At 41.1% G+C, this 27,959-nt stretch overlaps 1 protein-coding gene across 4 annotated transcripts; it reads right to left on the minus strand.

The window, feature by feature from the left end:
- Positions 1-1,100: 1,100 nt before the first annotated feature.
- On the minus strand, positions 1,101-27,895 carry thrap3b (thyroid hormone receptor associated protein 3b). Of its 4 annotated transcripts, none has more exons than XM_028597243.1 (11): positions 27,659-27,895; positions 13,049-13,197; positions 8,823-9,629; positions 7,513-8,130; positions 7,111-7,277; positions 6,822-6,933; positions 6,640-6,715; positions 5,775-5,950; positions 5,130-5,364; positions 4,512-4,661; positions 1,101-2,698 (listed from the first exon to the last, which is right to left on the minus strand). In XM_028597243.1, exons 2-11 carry the CDS (start codon positions 13,162-13,164, stop codon positions 2,471-2,473), a joined length of 2,685 nt encoding a protein of 894 aa, XP_028453044.1. In that variant the 5' UTR covers positions 13,165-13,197; positions 27,659-27,895; the 3' UTR covers positions 1,101-2,470. The 4 variants fall into 4 exon arrangements, with proteins under 4 accessions (XP_028453044.1, XP_028453043.1, XP_028453046.1 ...); XM_028597242.1 differs by lacking the exon at positions 27,659-27,895 and adding an exon at positions 17,015-17,604; XM_028597245.1 differs by lacking the exons at positions 4,512-4,661; positions 27,659-27,895 and adding an exon at positions 17,015-17,606.
- Between the last annotated feature and the right edge of the window lie 64 nt (positions 27,896-27,959).

A 27,959-nucleotide genomic window follows, 5' to 3' on the forward strand; every position in this document is an offset into this window, starting at 1 on the left:
AATTCCCACAGAAAACCCTCCAGTCTTTTCCCAGCCTTTAAATTGGCTTGTGTATCTGACCCCATCACTTCCTGTGCTTCCCTTTCCACAATTCACAGTACCCTCCCTCCCAGTTTCAGCTACAACACTGCAGCTTACTCTGCTGAAGACATGTCTGTTTAGTGGCTATGAAAGAGCCATTTACCTCGGCCGTACTGTAGATATTACCAATGCAGAGCTTCCCCAAGTGAATCCAAGCGATGTTCCAGGAGACAGTCTATTTTCTGTTGGCTGAATTTTCCTCCTCCGTCCATGAAAAGGCTCATTATGTTATAACTGCAGTATAGCTTGTGTCCAGTGTCCGTTAAGTGGCACTGAATGCAACACTCTCTATACAGACAAAATGAGACACTCATGACCTGATGGTGTGTGCTCATTTTGTGACAAATTCACACTTGTGTTCTCAGAGGCCCGGCCCTCTTTATCAGCTCAAAAACATATTTAACATTGTTTCACCATGTTCATACTTTGTGAGATATGCTTAAAAACATGAATTTGAGTTGATTTGTTTCAGACACCCCTGCTTTAAATCAGGTCAGCATGTGGAGCTGAAAGCAGACTGCAGCAGTGACTGCCTGATAAGCAGAGGTGGTATTAAGATCTTTTACATTACTTACTTTGTAAAAGTAGCAATACCACAATTTCCAAACATAATTCACAAATAAAGAAATGTCCAAAATGTAATTGGCATTATTCACTAATTTCTGGTATTTTACAGACAAAGAATAAAACTGACAGATTAATTGATAATCAAAGTAATCATTAGTTGGAGCTCTAAGATGCTCTATGGTTATTTAGTATTTTGTCACTTTAATCAAATGTAGGTGCTAGTGATCAATTTGTGGCAAAGATAAAGTTACCACTTCAATACTTTAATACATATTGGGTATGGCAAGGATAAGGTCAGAAATTAAAATAAATAAAATTGGTTGCAATTATTATTTTTACACATACTGCAGTGGGGTATGTAAGACCCCGAACAATAATGAGGTATATCAAAAGCCATTTAACACATTTCTACAGTCTGTTCATTTGTAGATTTCAAAAATCACAATCACAAATTGCCCTGAATCAAAGAAAATTTTATTTAAAATTAAAAGACAAAGTACTCCAAAGCTCTTGAGAACAGTACAAAAGTTTTCAGCCTTAGATTAAAACAAAAACAAAAATCCTACAGTTCGGTTAAGTACATGCAGTATGTACAGTCAAAAGTGGGACGAAGCAGCACAGTGAGATCCACAAAACTAGTTCCGCTAGTTGCGTCAACTCCTCTTAAAAATATACACTTTAATCATTGCCTTTGACAAAATGTTTTGTCCCAAATTTTAGAGTTTCATTTCACTTTTGTAATGTTCAGGTTCTCTGACATAAGATTAAAACGGTCTTTTTTTTGTGAGAGATTTACTGCAACTTTTGTATTTAACAAAAAAATAACCCAATGTGGTTTTCATTTTTCCTCCCCCGAGATGTTGATTACATTTCTTTAGGTATTTTAATTCTATACATGTATTAGCCTCTTGCCATAATCTTTTTATTATTAAAATCTAAACAAAAAGGTAGCCACTTGCCTAAATTGATATAACAGAGGCAGAAAACCTACAGTAGCTGATCGAAATCCAGGGATTTTGGTTCCAAATTCTTTACAATTCTTTTTAACTGAAAACACCCACAATGAGAATATACTGCAACACACATACAAATGTCTTCACTTCCTACAGAGAACTACAGGTGAAGTGGCACTATATGGAAAAGCTTGGATAATAGATTTGACAAACATCAATCGTTCAGGGGTTCAAAAGATAGCAACTTTTTCATGTTTTGATTATTTGACGATCATGAGCCCTGAGCCCACTACTGATTGGTCCCAAGGAGCAAAGTATAAATCAAACGTATCATGCAGTAACATCAAAGATTTATCACAGCCCCAAAAACAAAAACAAGATGTAAATTCCCACAATTAAAAACGGGTAGAGGTGTACCTCTCATAGCCGGGGCTGTACCTTCGAAGAGACTACACAAGTATTATTAGTTATATTCATTTTCTAAGGCACAAATGCATTTATTTTGTCATGTTTTCAGAGAATATTCATCTTTGTTGCCTTAGTATTTTCTTCCTTAAAAAGATACAATTAAGTCGACTAGCTGCAAAACAAAAACTCACCTTTTACATTTAAAAAAAGAAAAAGACTGAAATGAATCTAACCTTACATACGACAAGTAACAGAGTGCTGCTCTTCATTCAAGTCAGTTCTTTCTTCACTTTAACTGTGAGAAGGCTCAAACTCACTAAACACATTTTTTAACAATTAAATGATGAGATGATGTGGAAGGTAAAATAAAGAAGAGAAGAACCCCTTCATCCCATCATCGCTGTAACCGTTCTGACACGGACGCGCTCATGAATATGTAGAAGATGATGGAGTGAGCGGATCTACTGCTTCTGAGCGGTGGCGTCTCCGGGGTTCTTGGTTTCTTTACGGCCTACTTCTACGGCGTCATCTCCTAGCTCCCCCCCTTCTCCTCCCTGGAACATGTCGTGGGTCCACTTCGGGCTGCTGCCCCCCTTACGGTAGACGAAGCGTCCCCGACGAGGCGGGAAGGAACCCCGGCCTCTTCCACGGTTGTCTACCCAGGTTTTCTCGCCATCACGATCATCATGCTGAAAGGGGACATAGACAACATTAAAGGTCAAGTCAGAATTCCTTTACACAGCAGGATAGTAAGCCCGATGCTGGTCTTGTCCCACCCCCAAAACTCAACACTAAACCAACTTAAAACATATTGATATTTATGGAAACACTGCAAAAATGCTCAAAATTTTAAATCTTAAAGTGTTAAGTTGGTCCAGAGCTGAGTTTTTTTTGCTGCGCAGCATGTTGCTTCTTCAGTCAAGATTAAAGCTTTTACTTTGGTTAAAATAACCATCAGATACTTTCCAATAAATGTGATTCAATGATTAATGATAATTAAAGCTGCAAGCAGTGATTAACGGGCCCTCGCAACTCCCCGCATATCGGGGGTACACGACCATCGATGAGGTATTGTAAATTGTGTCCACTATGTGGTGTTAGACAACCAGCACTAAACATGCATTATGTTGCTCTATATCATGTGTGGATCACACCATGGCAATTTCATGTAAATCAGATGATGCTGATTTCCAGTCAGTAGGTGGCGCTATGACTACGACACAATATTGGCATGTTATGTCCCTAGGCCTGGACTCTTATTATTAAGCATGTGACGTTTTGGCAGATTGGACAACGTACAGTCTAGTTACAAACCACATCCTGTATCGTGGCGTAACATGGAAAATCAACTCCTTTCTACAGCAACGCCGGTAAAAATGTAACTTTGCCAATGTCTTTAGATTGCACTGACCAATCTTGAAGTTAAATCTGTAGGAAGAGTATGTTAAAATAAAATGCCAGCAAATTTTCAAAAACATCCAAAAATTGGACAATAAATTTTATATGGCTGACTTTCTGTTGCGTTTAGGGGATAGCTCCAAGAGGCTTTTGTTTTACCTCTGCAATCTTCGCTGACCAACGTTGTCAGTGCTCTGGCCCTAAATAGACCCTGCTCTTATATGAGCGTTATATGTCTATTAAAACAGCTTTCAATCGCATAGTAGGTCTTTGACATAATTTTACATTGCCATACTTTGGCTTTTGCTGAATCAACACCCTGCACATAACCTACCTGCAACCCAGTGCTGATTCTCCCTGCCTCACCCTCTGTCTTTCAAAGGCACCTCCACCTCATCCGATCTCTGATATTAAACCAGAGTTGAATTATCCTACTGAGCCTGTGATGTGGGAGTCTTACGTTAAAGTAAACTAGCAGCGAGAGACTTGCTGTGGTTTAAAGGTGGACTCGTTTTCAAGTTACAGTAAATAGGTTAATAGAAAAACCATGCTGGTTGCAACCTCAGAAAATCAGCAGCTCAAATCACATTCTTTGCCAGAATCTGACAGATTGCAAAAAAGTAGCATATTAAGCATGATTTTTGTGGTAAAAGGATTTTTTAAAAGAGCAGTGGAAATTAGACCTCAGCTACAGTTCATGAAAGCTTTATATATTGGCGTCAGGTGGTCTTTCAAGGAAACCGAAATGACAAATTGTTTGGTATACATGAGAAGAACTGGGTTCATGTACCTTTAAAAACTAAAAACTTGCCCCTTGCCCTCTCTCTCCCTTTGCTTCCTGCCGCCCTCTATACTATCAGCTGTAAATTTATGCGAAATTGGCCTAAAAATAAATCAAAATGTGAGCATTTGTTTGTGATAACATTGCTCAACATAATAGTTTGATAGGCTTTTTAAAGCAGACATTTGACACTTGTCATAGTAGGTAAATAAAATGTGTAAATGTTTTGACTGGGACAAGTCAAAATGTCTCCAGTGAAAAAGGTCTATGTTTTTAGGGCCGTATGAGTGCCACTGAATCAATTAGTAGCTCCAGAGGCTCACCAGGTAATACTTCCTGCTCTTGGGAGTGTATTCAGGGTCCCACTCCTCCTCGGGAGGGCGCACTGCAGGATTCATATTGGCAGGGTTTCCATTGCTGTTGTTGCCTGGATAATTGCCCCTGTTCCACCCTCTCCCTCTGACTCTGGGGAACTGAAATCAAAACAACAAGATGGATTTAAACTAGCATTCATGGGACAAACGCATTTTTCTACAATAAGATAAAAGAATATTTTTTATCTTTAATATTTAATATTTTTGGTCCAAGTTAGAGTAAAAAAATAGACCCAGGGACAATGAGAACGACAGAACACACAAATAAAAAGCCATACTGATGGAAATCAGGCATTTGTTTTTAGTGATGAGGTGAAGTTCCACTGATTTACGCTACATTACCTTAATAAAAATCAGGTAGTGCATGGAATATGTATGATAGTGTCATCATTATCATCATCATCCACATTATGTCCCTTAGCATTAGGAGGAAGGAACAGAGCAGAGAAGCGTAGTCTACTGTGATGCCATTAGGACAAAGAATTGCAAAAAGATGAGATGTCAGTACCTCAGTGGAAAAAAACTAATACAGCTGAAGAGATAAACAAAGCACAGACAGGAACTTACAAATCCACGGCCTCGGCCTCTCTCTGGGTTGTGGCCCTCATAATCTCGAGGGCCTCTGTCTCCGGGCCCACTGTAGTCCCGTGGAGGATAACGTGAGTGACTGTAGCCCTCCTCCGATTGCTCCATCCCCTCTCCTCCCATGAACTCTTTACCTCTGAAAGGTGGAGGACACGGGGATGGAGAGGATGAGGAGGAAGAGGAGGATGGAGAGCGATCCCGTTTCTTCTTACCCTTCCTGTGAGCAAAAATTCAAAAGTTGAATGCAGGCGTCATCATAAAAATGAGCTTTACAGTCCTCCTTCACAAAAACAACGCCCTAAGCGTGCATTTTCGTCTGTGCCTGACGATAATGCCCCTTGGAAATTCTTAAAGCTTAACATCAAGAATGCTTTCATTTTTAAGTTAGCGCATTATTTGTCATCCATTTTAGCGCCTGACTGGTTATCCTTCTATATATGTGGACGTCCATGTGTGGGGAAAAAAAGGAGGAGGAAGTGGCTGTAATCTTCCCAACATGGCAACATATCCATAGTAACAATAGTAACCACTTCCCTAAACACTGTGTTCCCTATTGCCTTGTTGCTGGTTTGAGGACAGGACTGAAACCTCTCTGATGGAAAAACTGAGACAACAAATTGAACGTACTTGGATTTCTTGTGGTGTTTTCCAGATTTCTCAGAGGACCTCTCTCTGCTGGGTCCTCGGGAGCCTCCGGGGCTCCTGCCTCCTTCACGCTTGTACTCCTTCCCACCAAACCTCTTACGTCTTTCAATATCCAGGCGAAGGTCCATCACATCGCCTTTGAACTTTTTACTTGGATCCTGCAGAAATATGTCTTAATTAGCCACTAAACCAGCTGTTTTTAATACTAATGGACATAATAAATGCTATTATTTGGTAAACGTGACAAAGACAATTACAAAAAGAAAAGCTTGAAAACAAACATCACTGCATTACAAATAAAGATGCACAACATAAGTATAGAGTTCCCTCTAGTGGTGAACACAAAATGTGAATACTGACAATTCTTACTTTAAACCCCACACGACATTATGATGGGTACTTATGCAGTAAAGCAAATAAACAATAATACAAAATATTCTTAAATAATTACTTTTCACAATGTAATATTAAAGTATTTGTGGAAACCAGCAGCATGCATGTAGCTTATTAAAATAAATTGAATTTCACAGTTTTTTGTAGCTTGATTTTTTTGCTTTTTAAGAAAAATACTTACAAGGTAAAGGCACTGATAAGCATCCCTTGAGAGGCTTGGACTCAGGATCTTAATTCACTTCCTTATAGCCTTTGCTTGGGTTCGTACATACCCAATCAATAACCATATCTCATAGGCTGGGGGGCTTGCTTGGCACTTACAAAACACAATTGGGCTCTTTTGATTTAGAAATATGCATCCTTTGAAAGAAAAGCACAAAGCTGAACACTGCTGCTTTAGATCGTCTCAAATTTGCTTGTTCCAAATACGTCAAATTACAAAATGGCGGGTCACCTTGTAGCTCGTCTCCTCCATATCCTCAAACAGCTGAGAGTGCCTCTTAAAGGCACTTGGGGAAACATCGATTCTCCTAAGACAGGAGGAAAAAGCACCGTCAGTAGGCAACGATTGTAAAAAGATGGAAGTGCTTTGTTGAATAAATCCCTTAAGATCAGACAATTAGACATTGTAGATACCTGTGGATTTCTGGGCTCTTTCTTGGCTTCATCATTTCTACCTCTGCAGCTTTTCTTTGGTACATGGCAAACCGCTCACTTAGACTCATGTCTGAGGATTGGAAGTGTTGAGCTGCAAATAAAAAAATAAAAAAACTGTTATTGCAGAAACAGCAGCCCCAGCTGTGGTAACTGACATATAATCAAGTAATGAAATGTCCAGTGGATCTCCTCAACTGTCCAAACTCCTGTTGTCTTGTTATCTTTAGTCTATAGAGGTTGGACAAAACCACATCCTATCATACGTTACCTTTGATGTAGTGCACGATTGAAACTATGTGCTGAGCAAACAGCTCAGAGGGGCTGCGACGGAGCTGTGCTGACTGAATGTGCTGGAAAATGGAACGAAACTCTGTATCTTTCTTAGTGGGCTTCGGCAGTTCTCGGGGCATGAGGCGCTCTTTAGACAGGGAAGAGCTGAGAGAACAGAAGAGGTGAAGAAAATTGAACAATGAGAAGTAAAAAATATCTACCATATTGGCCCAAATATAGGACGAGAGGGTTACATCATATTCTCTTTTTTTTTTATATTCACATATTCTTATTGAATGGAGTTAGAACATACAAAATATATATATATATTTCTTTTCTTCCAGGGCCAATACTGTAATATTGCAGTGGTAAGTATATGACCAGATATTACTAAACCTACCTGGGCATTTCATCTAGAGACCCGATTTTGAGCTCAAAGTCGTCCCTTGACGCAGACAGATGCCGTACAGGTGACTCCTCACGAAGAGGGAAAGCTCCAGGAAACAGCGGCCGCTCCTTCCCTCTGGAAGTTGCAGGAGGGGACGGACTCCTTCTGGACTTCTCCTTTTCCTTCTTCTCCTTCTTCTTAGACTTCTCCTCCTTCTTGGAGCTGTGCTTGCGGCTTCGGTACAACTCCTCCTCCACGTGATCTACGGGCTCTGCCTCTTCAGCATCTCTCCGGGTTTTCTCTTTACCTGACGAGTAGGACGTTGAATAGCTTGGCTCATCCCCCCATTTCCCGAAAATGTCCCGAGCTGTGAGGGTTGTTTTGACCTCACCCTCCTCCTCCATGTCCCTCTCTTTCAGCCCGTGAGACTTCAGGAACTCTTCTTCTCCAGCATCAAAGAAAGGCATGGTCTTGTCTTCCTTGGAGTCACTGAAAGAAGTGGACGAGATGTTGAAAAGGTCTTCAGACTTGTTCCCTTTCTCTAGATCTCCGTCTGTGTTGCTCTCCTCTTTATCACGACCATTCTCCTTTTCAGCAGCCATCTTTCTGCTTTTGTTCTCAGCCAAGAACCTGAAACAGAGAACCAAACTGAGCTTTAGTACCAGCAATGCCACAACTGTATTCGTAATGTTATTTATTGGATAATCAACTTCTTGCCGTCTGTGAATCTAATCCTTTCTCCTTCCTTGCTCCAAACTGACATAGCACGTTTTGAGTATTCACTCTCATTGTGTTACACTTGTGTATCCAAAACCCCTTAAAACTATAAAAACCAACAATGCAACTTAATTTTAACTGGGTTATTATGCAAGGAGTAGCTGTTAAGAGAACATTTACATTTTGACAGTCGGGCAGGCTAATTTAGTTTTTCACTGGCAGTGGAGTCTTCTTTGGAAAAATATTTGGGACATTATTCTCAGTGTTAATATACAGGCTCATTAGTAAATTTCCCAAGTCAAAATACTCTTAAACTTAAAAATAATAACTTTAAATCACTACTGCCTGCTTCACAAAATGGCAGATCTTGTTGTTGTTGATAAACCTATAAGCACCAAAGAAAAGAAGAAAATAAAAGCCCATCCGTAAAGCAAACAGTACAGATCACGACTCACATTACAATAATTATACAGTCTTATGTATATTTTTCTGTATCTGTATTGCTCCGGGGGAATCTTTGAAAAAAATCTTAACATTAAGAAAGAAAAATAACGTTTTATAATTTGTTAGAAAAATTCAAATAACTATAAAAGTAATAAACATACTTTTTGAAGGCAGCAGAGATCACCGTCTTATCTCCACATTTGGCATCTTCCTTTGAGAAGAACCCAAAGCCGCTGAAGGAGGCCGTTTGTCCAGACTTTGTGGGACTCTTTGCTGGAGGGGATACAGTGCCGATGGTTTTCCACAGAGGGCCGCCACTCCCGGGTCCTTTGCCCTCATCAGGAGGACTAGTGGGAGCATCCTCCTTTTTAATTTCTGGGCTGATTCGTTTAGGGCTGGTGTCATAATCAATCCATTTACCTCCAGATACCTTCTCGATGGCACTGCCGTCTGCTGCCTGACCCGATTTCTCCGGTGGACTTTCTACCTTTTCCTTAGCATCATTGGTGCCAGGCTTGCCCTTGCTGCTGCGATGACGTGGTGTTGAGGAACGGGACCGTGAGGAGTAGCTGGAGCGCCTGGAGCGTCGAGATCCTCGCGAAGACGAGCGGTCAGAGTAGTGGGAGCGGCTCCGGCTGCCTGAGCGCTTCCTGGGTGTGCGGGAGCGGGAGCGCCCCCTCCTGGGACTGTGTGAGTGGTGGTCCTGGTCATGGTGGCGATCGTGCCAGCCTCCACCACCGCCACCACCACCACCACCCTGCCAATTGGCCTTATAGCCATAGCCGCCGCCTCCTCCCCGGTTCTGGTAATGACCGCCGCGCTGGTAATAGCCTCGGTTTCTGCCACGGTAGTGGAAGGGCCTCCGGTAGCCTCGGTTGTAGCCTCTGAACCCACCTCTGTTGTTCTGATAGTCCCTGGTAGGATAGTTTCTGTAGGACGGAGAGTGAGAGCGAGAGCGAGACCTGGAACTGGATGAGAGAGAGAAAAGACAAAGAAGAAAAGTGATGTTATTGGGGGCAAATCATGTATTATGGCCTTACACAATTATTTAACCTTGCAAGTCAAGAGCCACGCAGTCTGGAAATTTAAGCAAAGGACTGTATCCAGAAAACCTTCTCTTGTAGGGAACGCTATATAAGTGAAACGGCAACGACCCTGGACAGAAGACTGAACGAACACCAGAAACAGTCTGTCCGTGAACACCAGGCCAAAACACAACACAGCATAGACTGGAATGCTCCCACATGCAACCACTTTTCACATGATCAAAATTCACTAGTTCCAACTATTGAAATAGGAATATTTGCTGGTTTTCTATGATTCTTTAATAGTAAATTAAACATCTCAGTTTGTGTCGGTTTTTGGCTGTTGAACAAAAAAAAAAAAAAAAAAAAAAAAAAAAAAGGATAAGATAATTCAGTTATCTGACCAGCAGATGGAGTCAACAGAGACAACTTCTCAAAACATATTTTACTGTGGTAACCTTTGAGATTGAAATAATGTATACACAATGGCCCCTGGTGGTCCCAAAATCATATCATGGGTAGCCTTTAGAGCTGCAAAGATTAATCGATTAGTTGTCAACTCTTAAATTAATCGCCAACTATTTTGATAATTGATTAGTCGGTTTGAGTAATTGTTAAAGACAAAAGTAAAAATTCTTTGATTCCAGCTTCTTAAATGTGAATATGTTCTAGTTTATTCTCTCCTCTGTGACGGTAAACTGAAAATCTTTGAGTTGTGGACAAAACAAGACATTTGAGGATGTTATCTTGGGCTTTTGGGAAACACTGATCCACATTTTTCACTATTTTCCAACATTTTATATAGACCAAACAACTAATAAAAAATAATCAACAGATTAATCGAATATGAAAATAATTGTTAGTTGCAGCCCTAGTAGCCTTGACAGAAGACAGAGACCTTTTACTGCCCAGGTGTCAACAGGGGGCCATGTAAGCTCAGTGATGACAGGCAAGTATCTCCACTGAGCACAGAGTTGTCTCCGTCATTCACTCCGAGAGGCATAATTACAAAAGACATGATGACAGACATCAAACATATCACCATGACACTATACCTGCAAATAAGAAAACAGCAAACGTAGCTTCACTTGTCAAAGACTACAAAATAAAAGCCATCCAAACTAGAGAAATGTAGAGTAGCATGTAAATTCTCGGATATAAGAAATGTGACTTCAATTGACACAATGTTAACACTGCAGCTGCCCTGAAGGCCTGTAAAGCCACAGACAAAAACATTAAGTTTGCAAGTACATGCCAACTACATACTTACCCTTTGCACCTTTTCATTAGAGCAGAGCAGTCCTGAACAAAAGACAGCAGGCGTGTCTGTGTGGCTTTAATTTATGTGTTGGACAAAGGGTACACCGAGGACACAACCTGCTCTAATCCAGAGGGAGGAGGCAGTGAAGGGGGAGGGAGATACAACAAGGCCAAGAGTACTCTCTCTCTCCTTTTGACAATCATTGACATGCAGTGTAGCAATGCTCTGTAAAGAACAACAACTCACGGTCTGTGAAAGTGCTTTAACTCCCGAGCTTCAAACACAAACATGGACTGACAACAACAAGGCAGCCAGCATGGGAAGCACTCCCACTTAAAAGGGATACTTCACCGATTAGCATTAAGCTTTGTATCAGTAGAAACCCGGCTTCCCTCCCTCATGTCACCCTGAGACGAGAGATCTCTGTATTGCGTGTCTGGCTTTCTCGGCCAGATGCTATAGACTACAGCCAGCTAGTTCTGCATGTTTTCAACCCGCCCATAGGGGGTGGGACTGTCACTATCCGATGCAAGTCGACTGTCAGCCATCTTGAAGCTAAGCTAACAGGCTCTCTCTTTTCAGCAGCAACCTTGCAATTATGTGCATTTAAACTACTGCACATGTGTACTACCGGGATACATTGTTACAGATCGGAGAATATACAGGAAACTTTATTACAGACGAAATACTCAACACACTACGCGAACTACCGGACCCTGCTATCCAGCTACCAGGCCTGCTAGCCTTCCGAGCAGATAGAGATGCTGCTCCGTCGGGTAAAGGCCGGGACACACCAGGCCGATAATCGGCCGTTAGACAGTCTGGCGAGGTCAGTGACTCGAGTCTGTTCGGTGTGTCCCGTGCCGTCATCAGTCTGGGGGGCTGTCGGCGTTCATTTTGGCCAACCTGACATGTTCAGTCGGAGACAGGGCAGTCAGGATTCACCCGGAAATGGCGAGCAGAATGAGGTGACTAGAGTCTCTCAAAATCTGAGGAAAATCTTTTAAACTGACCTTTGTTGATCTGAAATGAAGACAGATTCAGCAACTGCACGGCCTATTTCTCGCTTAAAATGTTTTCAGAAACATGTTTTAGTGAACTATTTTAGTCCAATATGAGATCGTATTCTGAACGAGCCGCCATGACAGTCTGGCTTTGAATTTCCGGAGAAAACAAACCCATATGACACGTTCGTCCAATCAGCTGCCGGTTTATATAAAACATCATCAATTGAGTCGATTCTGAACCAATCAGCTGTTAGATCAGCTGAGAGGCCAGCGTTTCCCAGCATGCCCTGGGTCCGCCTGGGTCTTGCAGTCAGTGAAAAGCAACTGCGCTGCCTGCGTCTCAGAACTGCGGCCGCCTTGATCTCATGAGGTTATCGTTGCCCACGTGTGCATGGCGTCAGAGCAAGTCGGACACAAATCTAACCGGCATGCATTGGGCGGCGATCACCGGTGATTGATTCTGCGCAGATCTGGCTCATCTCGAACGAGCCTATTTTCTGGCTTTTTTTGGTCTAGAAGGCACGAACTTCTAAAATTATTTCACATTTCTACTACATAAACGACCCAATTTAAATACATATTCATCTTTCCAGTGGTGAAATATCCCTTTAAAAGGAAAACACTATAACATTAAATTAAAAAAACATTATATTGGGTAAAAGGGTTGACATCTTAAAACTTTAACACATCACAAATATAGATGACTGGAGATTCCTAACAAAAAAAGACGGTGAGCTGATGCATATAGCTCGAGGCTTTGTCAGCCTTACTCCCACACAGGAAAAACATTTATGCAAATTGAGACCATACCTAGAATGCGTGGGGCCCGATAAGGAAATAACTTCAAGTATTAAAATCAATGTAGCAGAACTAAAGATATCATCTTTTTATGACATGGGTTGTTCTTCCTTGTCAAAATAATTACTTTATTTAAAACTGCCTTTCGCTACTCAACTGGGGCTGAAAACAGCTGCTCAGCTGGACCGGAAGTTGTCCTTTTAAATAAATAAATGAAAATGAAATGTATTCACCACATACACAACAAAAAGGGGTAATGATGTAGGTTAATGTCAAAAACAGAAAACTGGATTTACCTATAGCGACGTTTTCTGGATCTTGAGCGGGAGCGGCTCCTAGAGTGAGATCTGGAGTAAGATCTGGATTTGGACCTGGAGCGGGACCGAGCTGGAGAATCTGGAGCCTTTGACATCTTTGCACTTAGGCCAGTATTAATATTATTTTCCTTAAAAACATAACAAGAAAACAATTCTTATTGGTTTTACTCAATGTTCACAAGGGGAATGAAACAGATACCAAAGGTTATGTTAAACAATTATGCTCCTCAAAAGAAAACATTAAATTGAATTCAAATCACACACACACACACACACACACACACACACACACACACACACACACACACACACACACACACACACACACACACACACACACACACACACACACACACACACACACACACACACACACACACACACACACACACACACACACACACACACACACACACACACACACACCTTTAAAACCTCATCAACAACAGCCCCTAAAGCCCCATATGACCTTGAACTGTTGAGACCAATGCAGCGATGATAACACCGAGGCCAACAGGTTAGCTTTATGACTGTAGCAGACAGCTGGAGCAGCATGTAAACATAAGCACATGAGCCGGCAGCAAAGTGAGACCGGTAGAGCTTCTGTGCAGCAAGATGTTGCTGAGGAGGAGAAAAAGCTGGCTCAACATCAGACATGAATCAACCTAAATAGTGGAGCTATACCTTCCAATAACAGGATACAGCCTACGACACAGGAGCAATTTCTGTGAATTTGCCCTCTTTACAACAATATTTATCAAACAAGACTAGTTAAAGCTACATAATCAGCTCTGTGGGTAGCTTTATTGAAGCTAGGCAATCCTGAGAGAGCTGCTATATTTGTGATATTTCAACATTCTGGTATTCACAGTCCTTTGCCCCAAAATATACAGTCCATTTGCTGATAAACAGAATCAAGATACGGTTTAAAAACTGATCCGAAAATCATCAAGACAATCTAAGTACAAAATGTATTCCATGCTTTTTAATAATGCAAGTACGATTTGTTCGTTTTTGTATTGTAACCACCAAAAAGTATCAAACACCTTCCATTGAGCCACTTTTTACTATTTCACTGCTGCTTTACACCTTCTGGAAAGCATTTAGATAAAATGTAACTCTGGATAACAAATAGTGCGTAGGTTAAGTTGACCTGATCCCCAGGCTAACTACTGAATCAACATTTACTGAAAATCACAACAACATGTGCAACATTGCATCATTTATCTTTACTTTTATTTATTTATTTTCTAGTTTCTGCCAAGGGGAAAAAGATAAATATTAAAATGGCTGACTGAAGTTTAGCTGCATTTGTCTATCTTGTTGCCCATTTGCAAAGATGCTCTAATAATGCCTTAAATATGTTTTCTCTTCTACAAAGAGTCTTCCTAAGAGTCTCTTAGAAAGCAGCAGCCCTGGAGCAGGTAGTGCTGCTTTGATGCAGTGGGGCAAAGAGAAACTACTACAGAGACTTCCTAATTTTGTAAAGGCAACGTCTCTGGTACTTATGACATCACTCTCCTATTCAATATTCAATTTTCTTTCATGTTTAAGCGGACAACAACTGCTATGTGCCATTGGTTGCTACGTGTTCGTGCAAGGTTTCCCAGTTCCTCTGTCTGTCCATATCTGAAGCAGTATACCTCAAACTTTCATTATACATAATTAAAGTACCATGCCATGCCTATGTACCCGTTTGTTAGGTATCTCAACAATAGGGCTGGGCGATATGGATAAAATCAGATACCACGATATTTTGAACCAAGTGTTGACTATTGGTGCGTTCACAAAATATTTACACAATGAGATTTGGGTGTGAATATAATGACTAGGTGGGTAAAGGCAAATAATAGAACAGTTACAACCGTCTGGTAAGTTCAGAAAATGTACTGTAATGCCCAGTAAAAGACAACACTTATGCCATATTACGATATCCAAAATCTAGTCTCATATCACGATATCGATATAATATCGATATATTGCCCAGCTCTACTCAACAACTTTAGTCCCAGTGGTAAAACCTGGTCTCTCTCATCACAAAAGTACATCCATCCTTATTATTTCAAATGTAAAGTCAACATTAGGAGTTGTATTGCTGAAATTCTCAACAAGCAGGTTTCACTGAGTGAGTTTAAAATGCAGAGCTGTGCAAAAGAAGATAGTAGCCTAAAACGATAGAAACCTAATAAGCATTATGGGTAACAATTAGGTCTTTTGAAGAGTTTGTATTCATAGCATCATCTCTGAATCTGATCTTGCCTGCAGACTTTATGTATGCACTGAATGATAATTACAGGGAGGTGCATCAGTAAGTTGACTCAAGTTGTTCACCATATTAACTACTGTATGCTACCAAATACCAGCTCTCACCTTGACATCAAAACAAAACGGAAGCAAAAGTGAGCATGAATAATTTTAGGTTTTTCCATTTCATCACTGGCAAAGATCTTTGACAGTCTGTACAGCTGTATGTCCCGCAAACAACAATACAATAAACATTCATATTAAATATTTTTTGTTCTTGTTTCTGCAGTTTCAACTCACATTATCTATCACATAATGTGTGATCTGATGTAGTTAATGGTGTAGAACTGGCCCTGCTTACCCTGAAAAGTAGCTAGACGGGCTGTGTGGGTTGATGTTAAACTAAAGACTGACACATTATAACCATGGAGGGAAATATCTGTAAAACAGGAGACTAAAAAGGAGACTGTAACCAAAAACTGGGTTAGAGTTGCTCTAGTCAAAGTGTAATTTAAGTGTTTTGATTATGGTGTAAATTCCAAAAGTTATGGTCAAGTGCATACAATGTAGTATTTCAATATTGATCTCTGTCAATTATATTACAAAATGCAGCTGCAAAAATATATAATCAGATAGCTGTTTAATCCAACTAGTGCAGATGTATTACCATTGAGAATGTAATTAAGTACAATTACTCAAGAACTGTATTTGAGTATTTCCATTTTATGCTACTTTATACCACTACATTTTCTGATTTCAAATTCTGTAGATTTATACAAAATGTAAGTCAACTAATTAATTATAATAATATTATTATGGATTAAGCTACCCAGCATATAATAAACTAGCTCCACATTTACCAGCTGCAACATTAAAGTGATGTACACATTGATGCATCAATAATTATAATCCAATATTAAAATTTATAGGATCTGAAATGGGCCATTCTGCATAAGAGTACTTGTACTTTTGGTACTTTAAGTAACGTTATATTTTACTTGCAATATATTCTATTATATTAAGACTCTGCTCTATTAATCTAACCACTGTCACTTTATCACGTCATCTGTTTCCAAATGCTCTGTATAGTTTAGGTTCTATTTTCTCTCTCTCTCTCTCTCTATACATTCGATTTTAGTTCATGTACCTCTTATTTATTTCTGTTACTTTCTTTTCTATACTTACCAGTATTTATGTATGGGGTTTCTGTTGTACTGCTGCAACAATAGAGTTTTTTATTTTTAAATAGTAAAATAAATTGATCTGAATATTTCTACCACCAGTGGGCATAACTTACATGTCACCAACACAAGCCACTGGGTTTAATGGTCATTTTGGCTAGTGAACTGCGTTAATAATCACTATTTAAGGCTTTGTGCAAAGAGATAATGTAAGATTAACCTTAACGTTACCTGTGTAACGTTACCCATGAGGAAAAAGTACCAACACCTCAACAGCAAATATACGGATATAACAAACTACAAACAAAATACTGTAGAAATATGAAGTTAGCTTTGCTTAGCGTGCAGCTGCGGGGACACACAATACGTGTCGATACTAAAGTCCAATAAAACGGACTTACAGCTATCGATACTGAAAGCACCGACGTTAACGACATGCTTAACGTTACCATTAACAACGCAGATACTGAGTACTACTTACTGACTGATCAGCTTAGCTACAAAATGAAATTACATTTACCTTTTCCCGTTTTCACAAGACTGGACGAGGCTCGTGTTTATGAATAAATGTTTTCAGAAGTAGAGTAACCTTTGAGGCCAAACTGCTCGTCTGGTCCCTTCTTCCTGGTTTTACTGTACGAGTGTAAACGGATGTTAGCAACCTAGCTTGTTAGCAGTGGCACCGTTACCAACTAGGCCAACAAAACAGACGCACTGCGCCTTTAGAATAGGCCAGGCGCTCGGACCGCCGTGTCCGTCGCCATAAGATATATCCGGGGATGCTTATATGCGTTTGTCAATTGTGCTAAATGTGTGTTTTTGGCGGCGTTAAGATATTACGATAGCTAACGATCGACACACACACAGTTAGCTCACGGTGCTATCTTCTCGGCATGCTCAAATTACGCGAGACTTTGTGTGCCGTAAAGTGTCCGGGAGGAGAAACCGGGAGAAACTTTCCTATGAAGGTGTAAAATCCATCATTAGGCGGCTGCATATATGAAAAAAAACACCTAACCCTAAAAAAATTCGAACAAAAGGTTTCTCAGCTGTTTTTTGTAGTATTAGGTGTCCTTAATAACATACTAAAAGTTTACCAAAGTTTGACCACTATAAAAGTGTAATTTTCAAGATGGCGTCCAAGATGGGCAGGAAGCAATGGCAGGAAGCCCTCAAAATATCCTAACTCCTTCATTAGCCAAGTAATCTTGGTGTCTAACCCCATGTTTTCTGGGTCTATGAATCCATTGGACTTGTCTAAATTGCACTGACAATGATGACATACTTATGGAATACATTTTGTGAGATAACTGTAAGGTTTTATCTTTTTTGGGGTGAATCATAGATGTAAACAATTTAGCCTATGTCATGTAACTCCTATTCAGTATGTGTTTTTGGACACATACACTTTTGTTTTGCTAAAACACAGACTTGACATCAATGTAAAAGTTATTCCACCCAAAAGTAACTTAAATTACTTTTACACCACACCCCTCCTCCGTGTGGTGGGTAAAAAAAAAAAAAAAAACACTACGGTCAAAAGTTTTAGAACACCCCAGTTTTTCCAGGTTTTAATTGAAATTCATGCAGTTCAATGTCTTATTGTACTCTGAAATGAAAGAATAGAACAAATGAACAATTTAAGTTGAAAAAGAAATCATGGAATCAATTTATAAACCAAAATGTAGTCTACATTTTTGCCATATTTTGGCAGATATAACAGCTGAACACACTCGTGGCATTCTTTCTACAATGGAAATCAAATATTCTTCAGAAAGTTGTTCCCAACTCTGTTGCAGAAGTTTCCATAAATGTGTGCCACTTGTAGGTTGCTTTGCTTTCACTTTTCTGTCCAGTTCATCCCAAACCAGCTCAATGGGGTTTAAGTCTGGTGACTGTGCTGGCCACTCCATGTTTTTAAGCTTACCATCTTGTTCTTTTTTGCTAAGGTAGTTCTGGCATAGCTTGGACTTATGTTTTGGGTCATTATCTTGCTGTAGGATGAACCGCTGACCAACTAGGCGCATACCAGAGGGTACTGTATGGCGCTGCAAAATGCTGTGGTAGCCATTTTGGTTCAGGGTGCCTTTTACTCTGTACAAATCAGCGACCGTGGATCCAGCAAAACAGCCCATGACCCTCATGCTTCCTCCTCCATGTTTGACAGTTGATGTCACACACTGAGGAACCATCCTTTCGCCTACTCGACAGCATACAAAAATCCTGCGTTATGAACCAAAGATTTCAAATGTTGATTCATCAGTCCATAACACCTTCTTCCAGTCTTCAGTAGTCCATTGACGATGTTTCTTTGTCCAGGCAAGCCTCTTTTTCTTATTCTGATGTCTTACAATGGCTTTCTTGCTGCAACTCAACCTATCAAACCTGCAGCTCGAAGTCACCTCTTTACAGTTGAAACTGAGACTTGCTTATTACGACCACTATTAAGCTGTGCTTGAAGCTGTTGTCCTGTGAGCTGCCTATCACGCAAGCTGTTGACTCTCAGAAACTTGTCTTCTGATTCTGTTGTGGCTTTGGGTCTGCCAGACCTCTTCCTGTCAGAGTTTCCCCCAGTTTCTAAGTGCCTTTTGATGGTGAAGAATACTGTACTCACTGACACGTTGACTTTCTTCGCAGTTTCTCTGTAGGAAAGACCACCATTCTTAAGTGTTATGATGGTCTGTCTCTCTTCCATTGTTAATTTTCTTTTTCCCGCCATTTTTATAGCAACACACTACTTTCTGCAGTACAGTACTGTTCATACAATGCTCAAGAGGGTACGGTACCACAGTCTCTTCATCTTCTTCATCTTCTTCATCCGCTTATCCGGTGTCGGGTCGCGGGGGGAGCAGCTCCAGCAGGGGACCCCAAACTTCCCTTTCCCGAGCAACATTAACCAGCTCCGACTGGGGGATCCCGAGGCGTTCCCAGGCCAGGTTGGAGATATAATCCCTCCACCTAGTCCTGGGTCTTCCCGAGGCCTCCTCCCAGCTGGGCGTGCCTGGAACACCTCCCTAGGGAGGCGCCCAGGGCATCCTTACCAGATGCCCGAACCACCTCAACTGGCTCCTTCGGCGCAAAGGAGCAGCGGCTCTCTCCGAGCTCCTCACGGATGACTGAGCTTCTCACCCTATCTCTAAGGGAGACGCCAGCCACCCTCCTGAGGAAACCCATTTCGACGCTTGTACCCTGGATCTCGTTCTTTCGGTCATGACCCAGCCTTCATGACCATAGGTGAGGGTAGGAACGAAAACTGACCGGTAGATCGAGAGCTTTGCCTTCTGGCTCAGCTCTCTTTTCGTCCTGGCAGTGCGATAGATTGAATGCAATACCGCACCCGCTGCGCCCGATTCTCCGACCAATCTCCCGCTCCATTGTCCCCTCACTCGCGAACACAACCCCAAGGTACTTGAACTCCTTCACTTGGGGTAAGGACTCATTCCCTACCTGGAGAAGGCATTCCATCGGTTTCCTGCTGAGAACCATGGCCTCAGATTTAGAGGTGCTGATCCTCATCCCAACCGCTTCACACTCGGTTGCGAACCGATCCAGTGAGTGCTGAAGGTCGCAGGCCGATGATGCCATCAGGACCACATCATCTGCAAAGAGCAGCGATGAGATCCCCAGCCCACCAAACTGCAACCCCTCCCCACCCCGACTACGCCTCGATATCCTGTCCATAAATATTACAAACAGGATTGGTGACAAAACGCAGCCCTGGCGGAGCCAACCCTCACCTGAAACGAGTCCGACTTACTACCGAGAACCCGGACACAGCTCTCACTTTGGTCATACAGAGATTGGATGGCTCTGGTAGAGACCCCCTCACCCCATACTCCCGCAGCACCTCCCACAGTATCTCCCGGGGACCCGGTCATACGCCTTCTCCAAATCTACAAAACACATGTAGACCCGGTTGGGCATACTCCCAGGCTCCCTCCAGGATCCTTGCGAGTGAAGAGCTGGTCCGTTGTTCCACGACCAGGACGGAATCCGCATTGTTCCTCCTCAACCCGAGGTTCGACTATCGGCCGAACCCTCCTTTCCAGCACCTTGGAGTAGACTTTACCAGGGAGGCTGAGAAGTGTGATACCCCTATAATTGGCACACACCCTCTGGTCCCCCTTTTTAAAAAGGGGACCACCACCCCAGTCTGCCACTCCTTTGGCACCGTCCCAGACTTCCACGCAATGTTGAAAAGGCGTGTCAACCAGGACAGCCCCTCCACACCCAGAGCCTTGAGCATTTCTGGACGGATCTCATCAATCCCGGGGCTTTGCCACTGTGTAGTTGTTTGACTACATCAGTGACTTCCGCCTGGGAAATCGACGACAATCCCCCATTATCCTCCAGCTCTGCCTCTAAGATAGAGGGCGTATTAGTCGGATTCAGGAGTTCCTCAAAGTGCTCCTTCCACCGCCCTATTACCTCCTCAGTTGAGGTCAACAGTGTCCCATCCTTACTGTACACAGCTTGGATGGTTCCCCGCTTCCCCCTCCTGAGGTGGCGAACAGTTTTCCAGAAGCACTTTGGTGCTGACCGAAAGTCCTTCTCCATGTCTTCTCCAAACTTCTCCCACACCCGCTGCTTTGCCTCTTTCACGGCAGAGGCTGCAGCCCTTCGGGCCCTTCGGTATCCTGCAACTGCCTCCGGAGTCCTCCGGGATAACATATCCCGGAAAGACTCCTTCTTCACCACCAGATGGTGATCAGTTGACAGCTCTGCCCCTCTCTTCACCCGAGTGTCCAAAACATACGGCCTCAGATCAGATGAAACGATTATAAAATCGATCATTGACCTTCGGCCTAGGGTGCTCTGGTACCAGGTACACTTATGAGCATCCCTATGTTCGAACATGGTGTTTGTTATAGACAATCCATGACTAGCACAGAAGTCCAACAACAAACAACCACTGTGGTTTAGATCAGGGAGGCCGTTCCTCCCAATCACGCCTCTCCAGGTGTCTCCATCATTGCCCACGTGTGCGTTGAAGTCCCCCAGCAGAACAATGGAGTCCCCCACTGGAGCCCCATGCAGGACTCCAGTCAAGGTCTCAAGAAGGCCGAATACTCCGAACTCCTGTTTGGTGCATATGCACAAACAACAGTCAGAGTTTTCCCCCCACAACCCGCAGGCGTGGGGAGGCGACCCTCTCGTCCACGGGGTAAACTCCAACACAGCGGCGCTCAGCCGGGGCTTGTGAGTATCCCCACACCCGCCCGGCGCCTCACACCCTGGGCAACTCCGGAGAAGAAAAGAGTCCAACCCCTATCCAGGAGTATGGTTCCAGAACCAAGACTGTGCGTGAGGTAAGCCCCACCAGATCTAACCGGTGGCGCTCCACCTCCCGCACCAGTTCCGGCTCCTTCCCCACAGAGGTGACGTTCCACGTCCCCAGAGCCAGCGTCTGCCGCCCGGGTCTGGTCCGTCGAGGCCCCTGACCTTCACTGCCACCCATGTGGCATTGCACCCGACCCCAACGGTTCCTCCCACAGGTGGTGGGCCCATGGGATGGAGAGGGAGTTGCCACGTAGCTTGTTCGGGCTGTGCCCGGCCGGGCTCCGTGGCAAACCCGGCCACCAGGCGCTCGCCGACGAGCCCGCCGTCTGGGCCTGGCTCCAGACGGGGGCCCCGGGCTTCCTCCGGGCAGGGTCACTCCATCTCTGCTTAGCTTTTTCATTGGGGTTTTTGAACCATTCTTTGTCTGGCCCCTCCCCTGAGACCACTTTGCCTTGGGAGACCCTACCAGGAGCACAAAGCTCCAGACAACACAGCCCTCAGGTTCACAGAGACACACAAACCTCTCCACCACGATAAGGTGATGGTTCACGGAGAGGCGGTACCACAGTGTGTTCCAACAATACTTTTATACAAACAGAGGGGGTTGTAAGTAATCCAGACAAGTTGGAACACCTGTGGGAATTGGTAGCACCAACTTTCAAAGCTTGATCAACCTCCATTGCTGCAGAACAGCTTTACGTTGTTAACCCATTTCTTGTTCCCTGAAAAAGGCCTTTTTGTAAAATTCGGAACACATTATTTTTCAGTTTTGAGTAACCTTACTTTTTTTTAACCTCAAGCAGTTCACTACTTACCTTTGGACCATTTCAAGCTATTAATTGGACTTGAACTGCTAAAATTTCAATAATAAAACTAAAAAGATTGGGTGTTCTAAAACCTTTGACCGGTAGTGTATATTATAGCACAAATGTCTTATTCTCAGACACATGCTCAATATCATTTTATAGGGGTGTCAAAAGAACATTAGAAAGATTTCTAACACATGACAAAGGCCAACAATGTGAGTGTATTAAGAGAGGATGACATTGTTGGATTAGCTTGAGGAAAAAGTACACTCCAAATGCAATTTTGATCATGAGTCATATTGTTGTAAACCAAGAAACTTGCCCCATTTGCTGTAAAAACTTAAGAGATGGCTCTTATGTGATAGAGGTTATTCAGAAGGGAGCTGATGGACAGAAACCACCAACACTAGGCAAAACATATAAGAAATATGCAATTACTTAATTGTATTTGCCCTTATTTTTCGCATAAATATGCATAAATATGCTTGTAACCAATTTCAAAAAATATAAATAAAAAAAAAAATATATAAATAAAAAAAAAAAAAAAAAAATATATATATATATATATATATATATATATATATATATATATATATATATATATATATAATTGTGCTTGTAATCAATTATTTATTAGGGGTGTGACGAGACGCTTACACCACGAGACGAGACACATCACGAGATTGGGTTCACGAGAACGAGATTTCTCGTCGAGGTGAAAAGTTGTCTCGTGAGGCGATGTGATGTCAGCGTGATGGAACGTGGAATTACTATTGAAGATCCCCTGCCACTTTTAAATCATTTGTGTGGCAACATTTTGGTTTTCCTGCGGAAATAATAAACGGCGAAAGAGTGACAGACAAGACGAACACAATATCTAAACATTGTAAGAAAAAAATGCCGTATACCGCGGCTAACACGAGCACTATGCAAAAACATTTATAGCACCACCACAGCTCTCTACTAACTACTGTACCCGCGACTCGCGGCTGCAGTAGTTAGTAGTACGGCATTTTTTTCTTACAATGTTTACATATTGCGTTCGTCTTAAGTGGTCTTAACCAGGCCCTCTATTTAAAGTGACTGTTAACAACAAAAATCTATCTCGTTGGAAAGTAGGAATGTCTCAATCCCATTATTTGTGCTCCCAACAACTGTCCTGTTTCAGATAGACTCTTTATTTATTACCGGATATCTGTCTACAAGATCCGGTAATATAAAGCGTGACCTACCATAAGGCCCCTATCATGTCAGTTTGTATTGTGTATTAGTGGCACAAATATTCTCATATTACCAAACAAATTGCCAGCTAATATCTCAGATTTGGTTCCTGGTCAGAAAATCAAAAAAAAACCTGCTGCACATATATGACCAAATGACTTTGGTTTTCCAAGACTTGCATCTAAGTTTCCCTCGCCAATCTTAAAAAGATTTGTGCATTATAAGCCTTGATAGTGCTATGCATACATCTACATTTTTACTTATGTGTGGTAAAAAGGCATTCTTTATGTATTTAATGAGGGCATTCTTTTTTTTTTAAACCCGTTTTAAACTGCTTTTTAGAACATCAGTGACACATAAATGTTTTCTTAATGTGGTTACTCCCTGTAAATGAATATATCTAATTCAATAATAATAATTGTCAGGATCTTCACACTCTGACCATTCAACATTAACTATTTACAATCCCCTAGCATCTCACAGCTTTAGAAATGAATGTATTTTTTTTCTTTGTCTGTGGTGGAAGATTATGAATAAATATATCCTCCATAGAAGATGTCCTTGCTCCTCCTCACACACACAGTTGTCTTTTAGCTTGACGTTGGTGTCCGCAGGGTCTGTGTTGTTTGTAGTGCTGTGCACTATTTTTATCAGACTAAAAGCCATATAACACCTCCTATGACAGAGGCAAATTCCATCCTGAACACCACTCAGGGCCCACCCCACCTTGGCCAAACACAAATACACTTAGTTACTGAAGTTGGGTTCTGTCTCATCTCACTGACATGTTTTCTGTTGGAGATGTGAGAGTAAGTAGTAAATGACAAAGAAATAACAGATCTATCACAAAGACTTCTTTCATATTCGTGTTGTAAGAATCTGCTGACTGACTTGTAAGGATATTAATCATTTCTTTCTATGGGATGAATTTCAATGTCTTTTAAAAAGCGAAGGAATCTGTGTCAAGTTTTTCACCAAAATATAAAAAACAAGACATTTCAAATAAGAGTAAAACTGGATAACTGGCTTCCCTGCCTGTAAAACATCTTCTTTTTGTGTTGTGTACCAGCTGTTCACCTCAGGGAATTTATAATCCCACATAGTGACGAGGAAATCAGTCCTCAACAAATAGATTGGAGTGTTGTCTCAAATTCCTTTTTAATACACAATATTTACATCATTGTTTTGGTCCCACTTTTAATCTCTATTGTGCATCAACATTCAGTCAGGTGTGATAAACAATATGTTTATGTATACACTGTCTCAATATTGACATTACGTATACACTATATTTTAGTTCGTACTGTATTCATCTTGTTTATTCAATACATATGCACATTTACTCATCTACATTTCATTGTCTCAATAACTTTACTCTGTGCAATGACAATACAGATTCATTGAATAAGTACAAGTACTGGGTATTGGTGACTGCAGTGTTGAGTGTCAATATCATGACACAATGTTTGCATAAGGGACGGTCTTATTTTGTATTCCATCTTCCTTGTTGGTCTTTGTGTGTGTGCTTGTACTCTGTGCTTCTGCAAAGGCCAAATTACGTCACATGAACTTGATCATGAACTTCATCCCCAAAGAAAGAAAGTAATTTTGTGCATTTCGATATTGCAAAGATCATCATTCCAAATCATCCTTCCATAAGATTTACAATCTGGTGCATCACAGCCCCTGAAGGCTGTCGTCTCAGTTCAAGCACTGAGAGGATGTGCAGCTTAGCCTTAAACCCAGCTGTATGTCCTTCATTCTGCACACTAACAAGTCTAGTCCATCTAGTCCACAGCCTGCATAAAAGACCTGGTTTGAATTTTCACAACTCCTCATGGCACGCTGTGATCAAGTCACTCCTCGTTGACCTTCTACAAAGATATGCAAACAGTTTCTATTCGCTGTCATTTTCCTTTGCAGCACAGGTGTTGGACACTTGGACGTGCCAAAGTTAAAATTAACTTCCAACAAATCTCTCCTTTGGCCACAATGTGAGACCAGACATGGCTCCTTGTCTGTCACTCACTGTTACAAACTGTTTATGGTCTTACTGGAGGCTTGAATTCCAAGGGGCAGAGGACAACTCTGACCAGTGAGGTCATGATATGAAAGTGAAGTAAAAGTCAGTAAGATTAAAGGGATTATAGCTGCAACATGAAACTTGTGGAGCATTTGTGTCATCATTCAAAATAGAGCAAACAAGCAACAAGCAAGAATAAAATTATAGCGAGCATCTTAGAAACACAGAACAGTTCCAAAATATCTAGGGCTTGGGCTTTAATGTAATGCATCATGTCAGATTTTACAGGAGAGCCAAAACAATTTTTTGCCAAAATGGAATCATCTGCTGTTGCCAAGTACTGAACACAATATTTGATATTTTTTGGGTTATCATAATGAGCATCATTATAAAAACAATATTGCTACAGTTTTAGTTGAAAAATATTTATTCAATTATCAACATTTAAAAAATGGCAAAAGAGTGAGATATGGCTTTTTGGCACAAACATTTTCCCAATAGACTAATTCATGTAAGTAAATGTATTAATAAAAGGTTGACTTACATGCAGTTATACTAATTAGTTTGTGTGTTTATAGAGGTTTTTAAAAGTTCAACAGAAAAATCTGTTGATTTTTCTTGTAGCATGGAATTTTTAAAGCCTTGCTGAAAGTTGCTGAGCATTATCTTAAGCTCACTTGCGCCCTTTTGGCAGACCAAAACCACACTTTAACTGTTACGCCTTTCAGTTTGATTTCAGTTATGTCCTTTTGGCACTGAAAAGATCTCACTGAGAGCTTTCAGTTGATATATAATACTTATATTTGTCACTTATGCTCCTTTGGCTCCAAGCCGTCCTTATCTTTTGTTTAGTGATAAGATCTTTTTATTTTATTTCAAATGTTTTCTCATCAAAAGAACCTTAATGTTAATTTTATTTTATTTTCTCTCCCTCTCTCTCTCTGAAGTAAAACAAGTAGAACTTCCTCTTATTGAAGACAAATTGTATCAAAAGAAAAACACAATGAACTTACTTATAGACTGTTAAATCTTGCATTAATAATAAAAAAGCTGTAAAGACCGTAAATAAGTCTATTGCTTTCAGTGATGGAAAAAGTACTCAGATCCTTTACTTAAGTAAAAGTAGAAATAGCAAAGTGTAAGAATACTCCATTACAAGTCATGAATTCAAAATGTTACATAGAAATACAGAAGTTTTATCAGCAAAATGCACTTAAAGTATCAGAAGTATCAAAAATAAAAGTACTTTATGCAGAATGGTTTCTTTTTCACAGTGTTATATTATAAGATTCTGTTTTCATCACTAATGAATCAAGAGCATTTTAACGTTGTAGTGGAGCCAGTTTTAGGTACTTGTTATACTACTGCATATTATATCATACAAGCATATTATATGTTTTTATATGTAAAAAGTAATTAGTATATGTGTCAAATAAATGCAGTGGAGTATAAGTGTAAAGTAGCATACAATGGAAATAATCAAGTAAAGTTCAAGTACCTCAAAACTGTACTTAAGTACAGTACTAGAGTAAATGGACTTAGTTAAATTACACCACTGATCGCTAGTAATGTCTATATTTATTTTATTAATTTATTTTATTCTTCCTCTCATTGTAACTTAATTTTATTTCTGTTCCTTCTGTCCTGTACTCCCCCTCTGGCGTTTTGTTCTTAGGAGGATTGTGCTTTATTTAATTCAATAAAGAAAAGAGAGTAAGACATTGAAACCTACAACTCAAATTACAATGTGTACTAACTCAGCAGTGCTTAAAAAACAACAACATATAGCTGCACAAAACATGTGAACATGAGAGACAGAAAAGAAAAGGCTCACCTTGCAGGGGAGAGTGAAAGTGCCGTGAACAGAGAAGAGCGAGACGTCTTTTTGCTTCCTCGTTTATAGAAACGTGTGAAGGAGAAGAAACCTCGGTGATTGCTGTCCCCCAACTGTCTGACAACCACATGGTGAAATCACATCTCAATTATAAATAGTTCCCTTTCTGGAAGCGTTTTCAATGATGTTGTCTGAAGTGATGATCTGTGAGTTACAGAATGTGTTTGCTTTCACACATTAAGATGCCTGCAGGGTCTGCTGGTGATTCTTCAGGGAAAATGTAAAATGTGGACTTTGTATT

The sequence above is a fragment of the Perca flavescens genome, chromosome 14, assembly GCF_004354835.1.
Source record: "Perca flavescens isolate YP-PL-M2 chromosome 14, PFLA_1.0, whole genome shotgun sequence".
NCBI lineage: Eukaryota > Metazoa > Chordata > Actinopteri > Perciformes > Percidae > Perca > Perca flavescens.

What these genes read in the sequence shown, in the direction of transcription:
- thrap3b (XM_028597243.1), bottom strand. Translation starts at nt 13,164, where the DNA reads ATGTCAAAGGCTCCAGATTCTCCAGCTCGGTCCCGCTCCAGGTCCAAA. An exon ending in ATCTCTGCTGCCTTCAAAAA is followed by an intron (nt 8,131 to 8,822) that starts GTATGTTTATTA and finishes TCTCTGTTTCAG; the next exon opens with GTTCTTGGCTGAGAACAAAA. An exon ending in AGAGCAGGAAGTATTACCTG is followed by an intron (nt 2,699 to 4,511) that starts GTGAGCCTCTGG and finishes GTCCCCTTTCAG; the next exon opens with CATGATGATCGTGATGGCGA.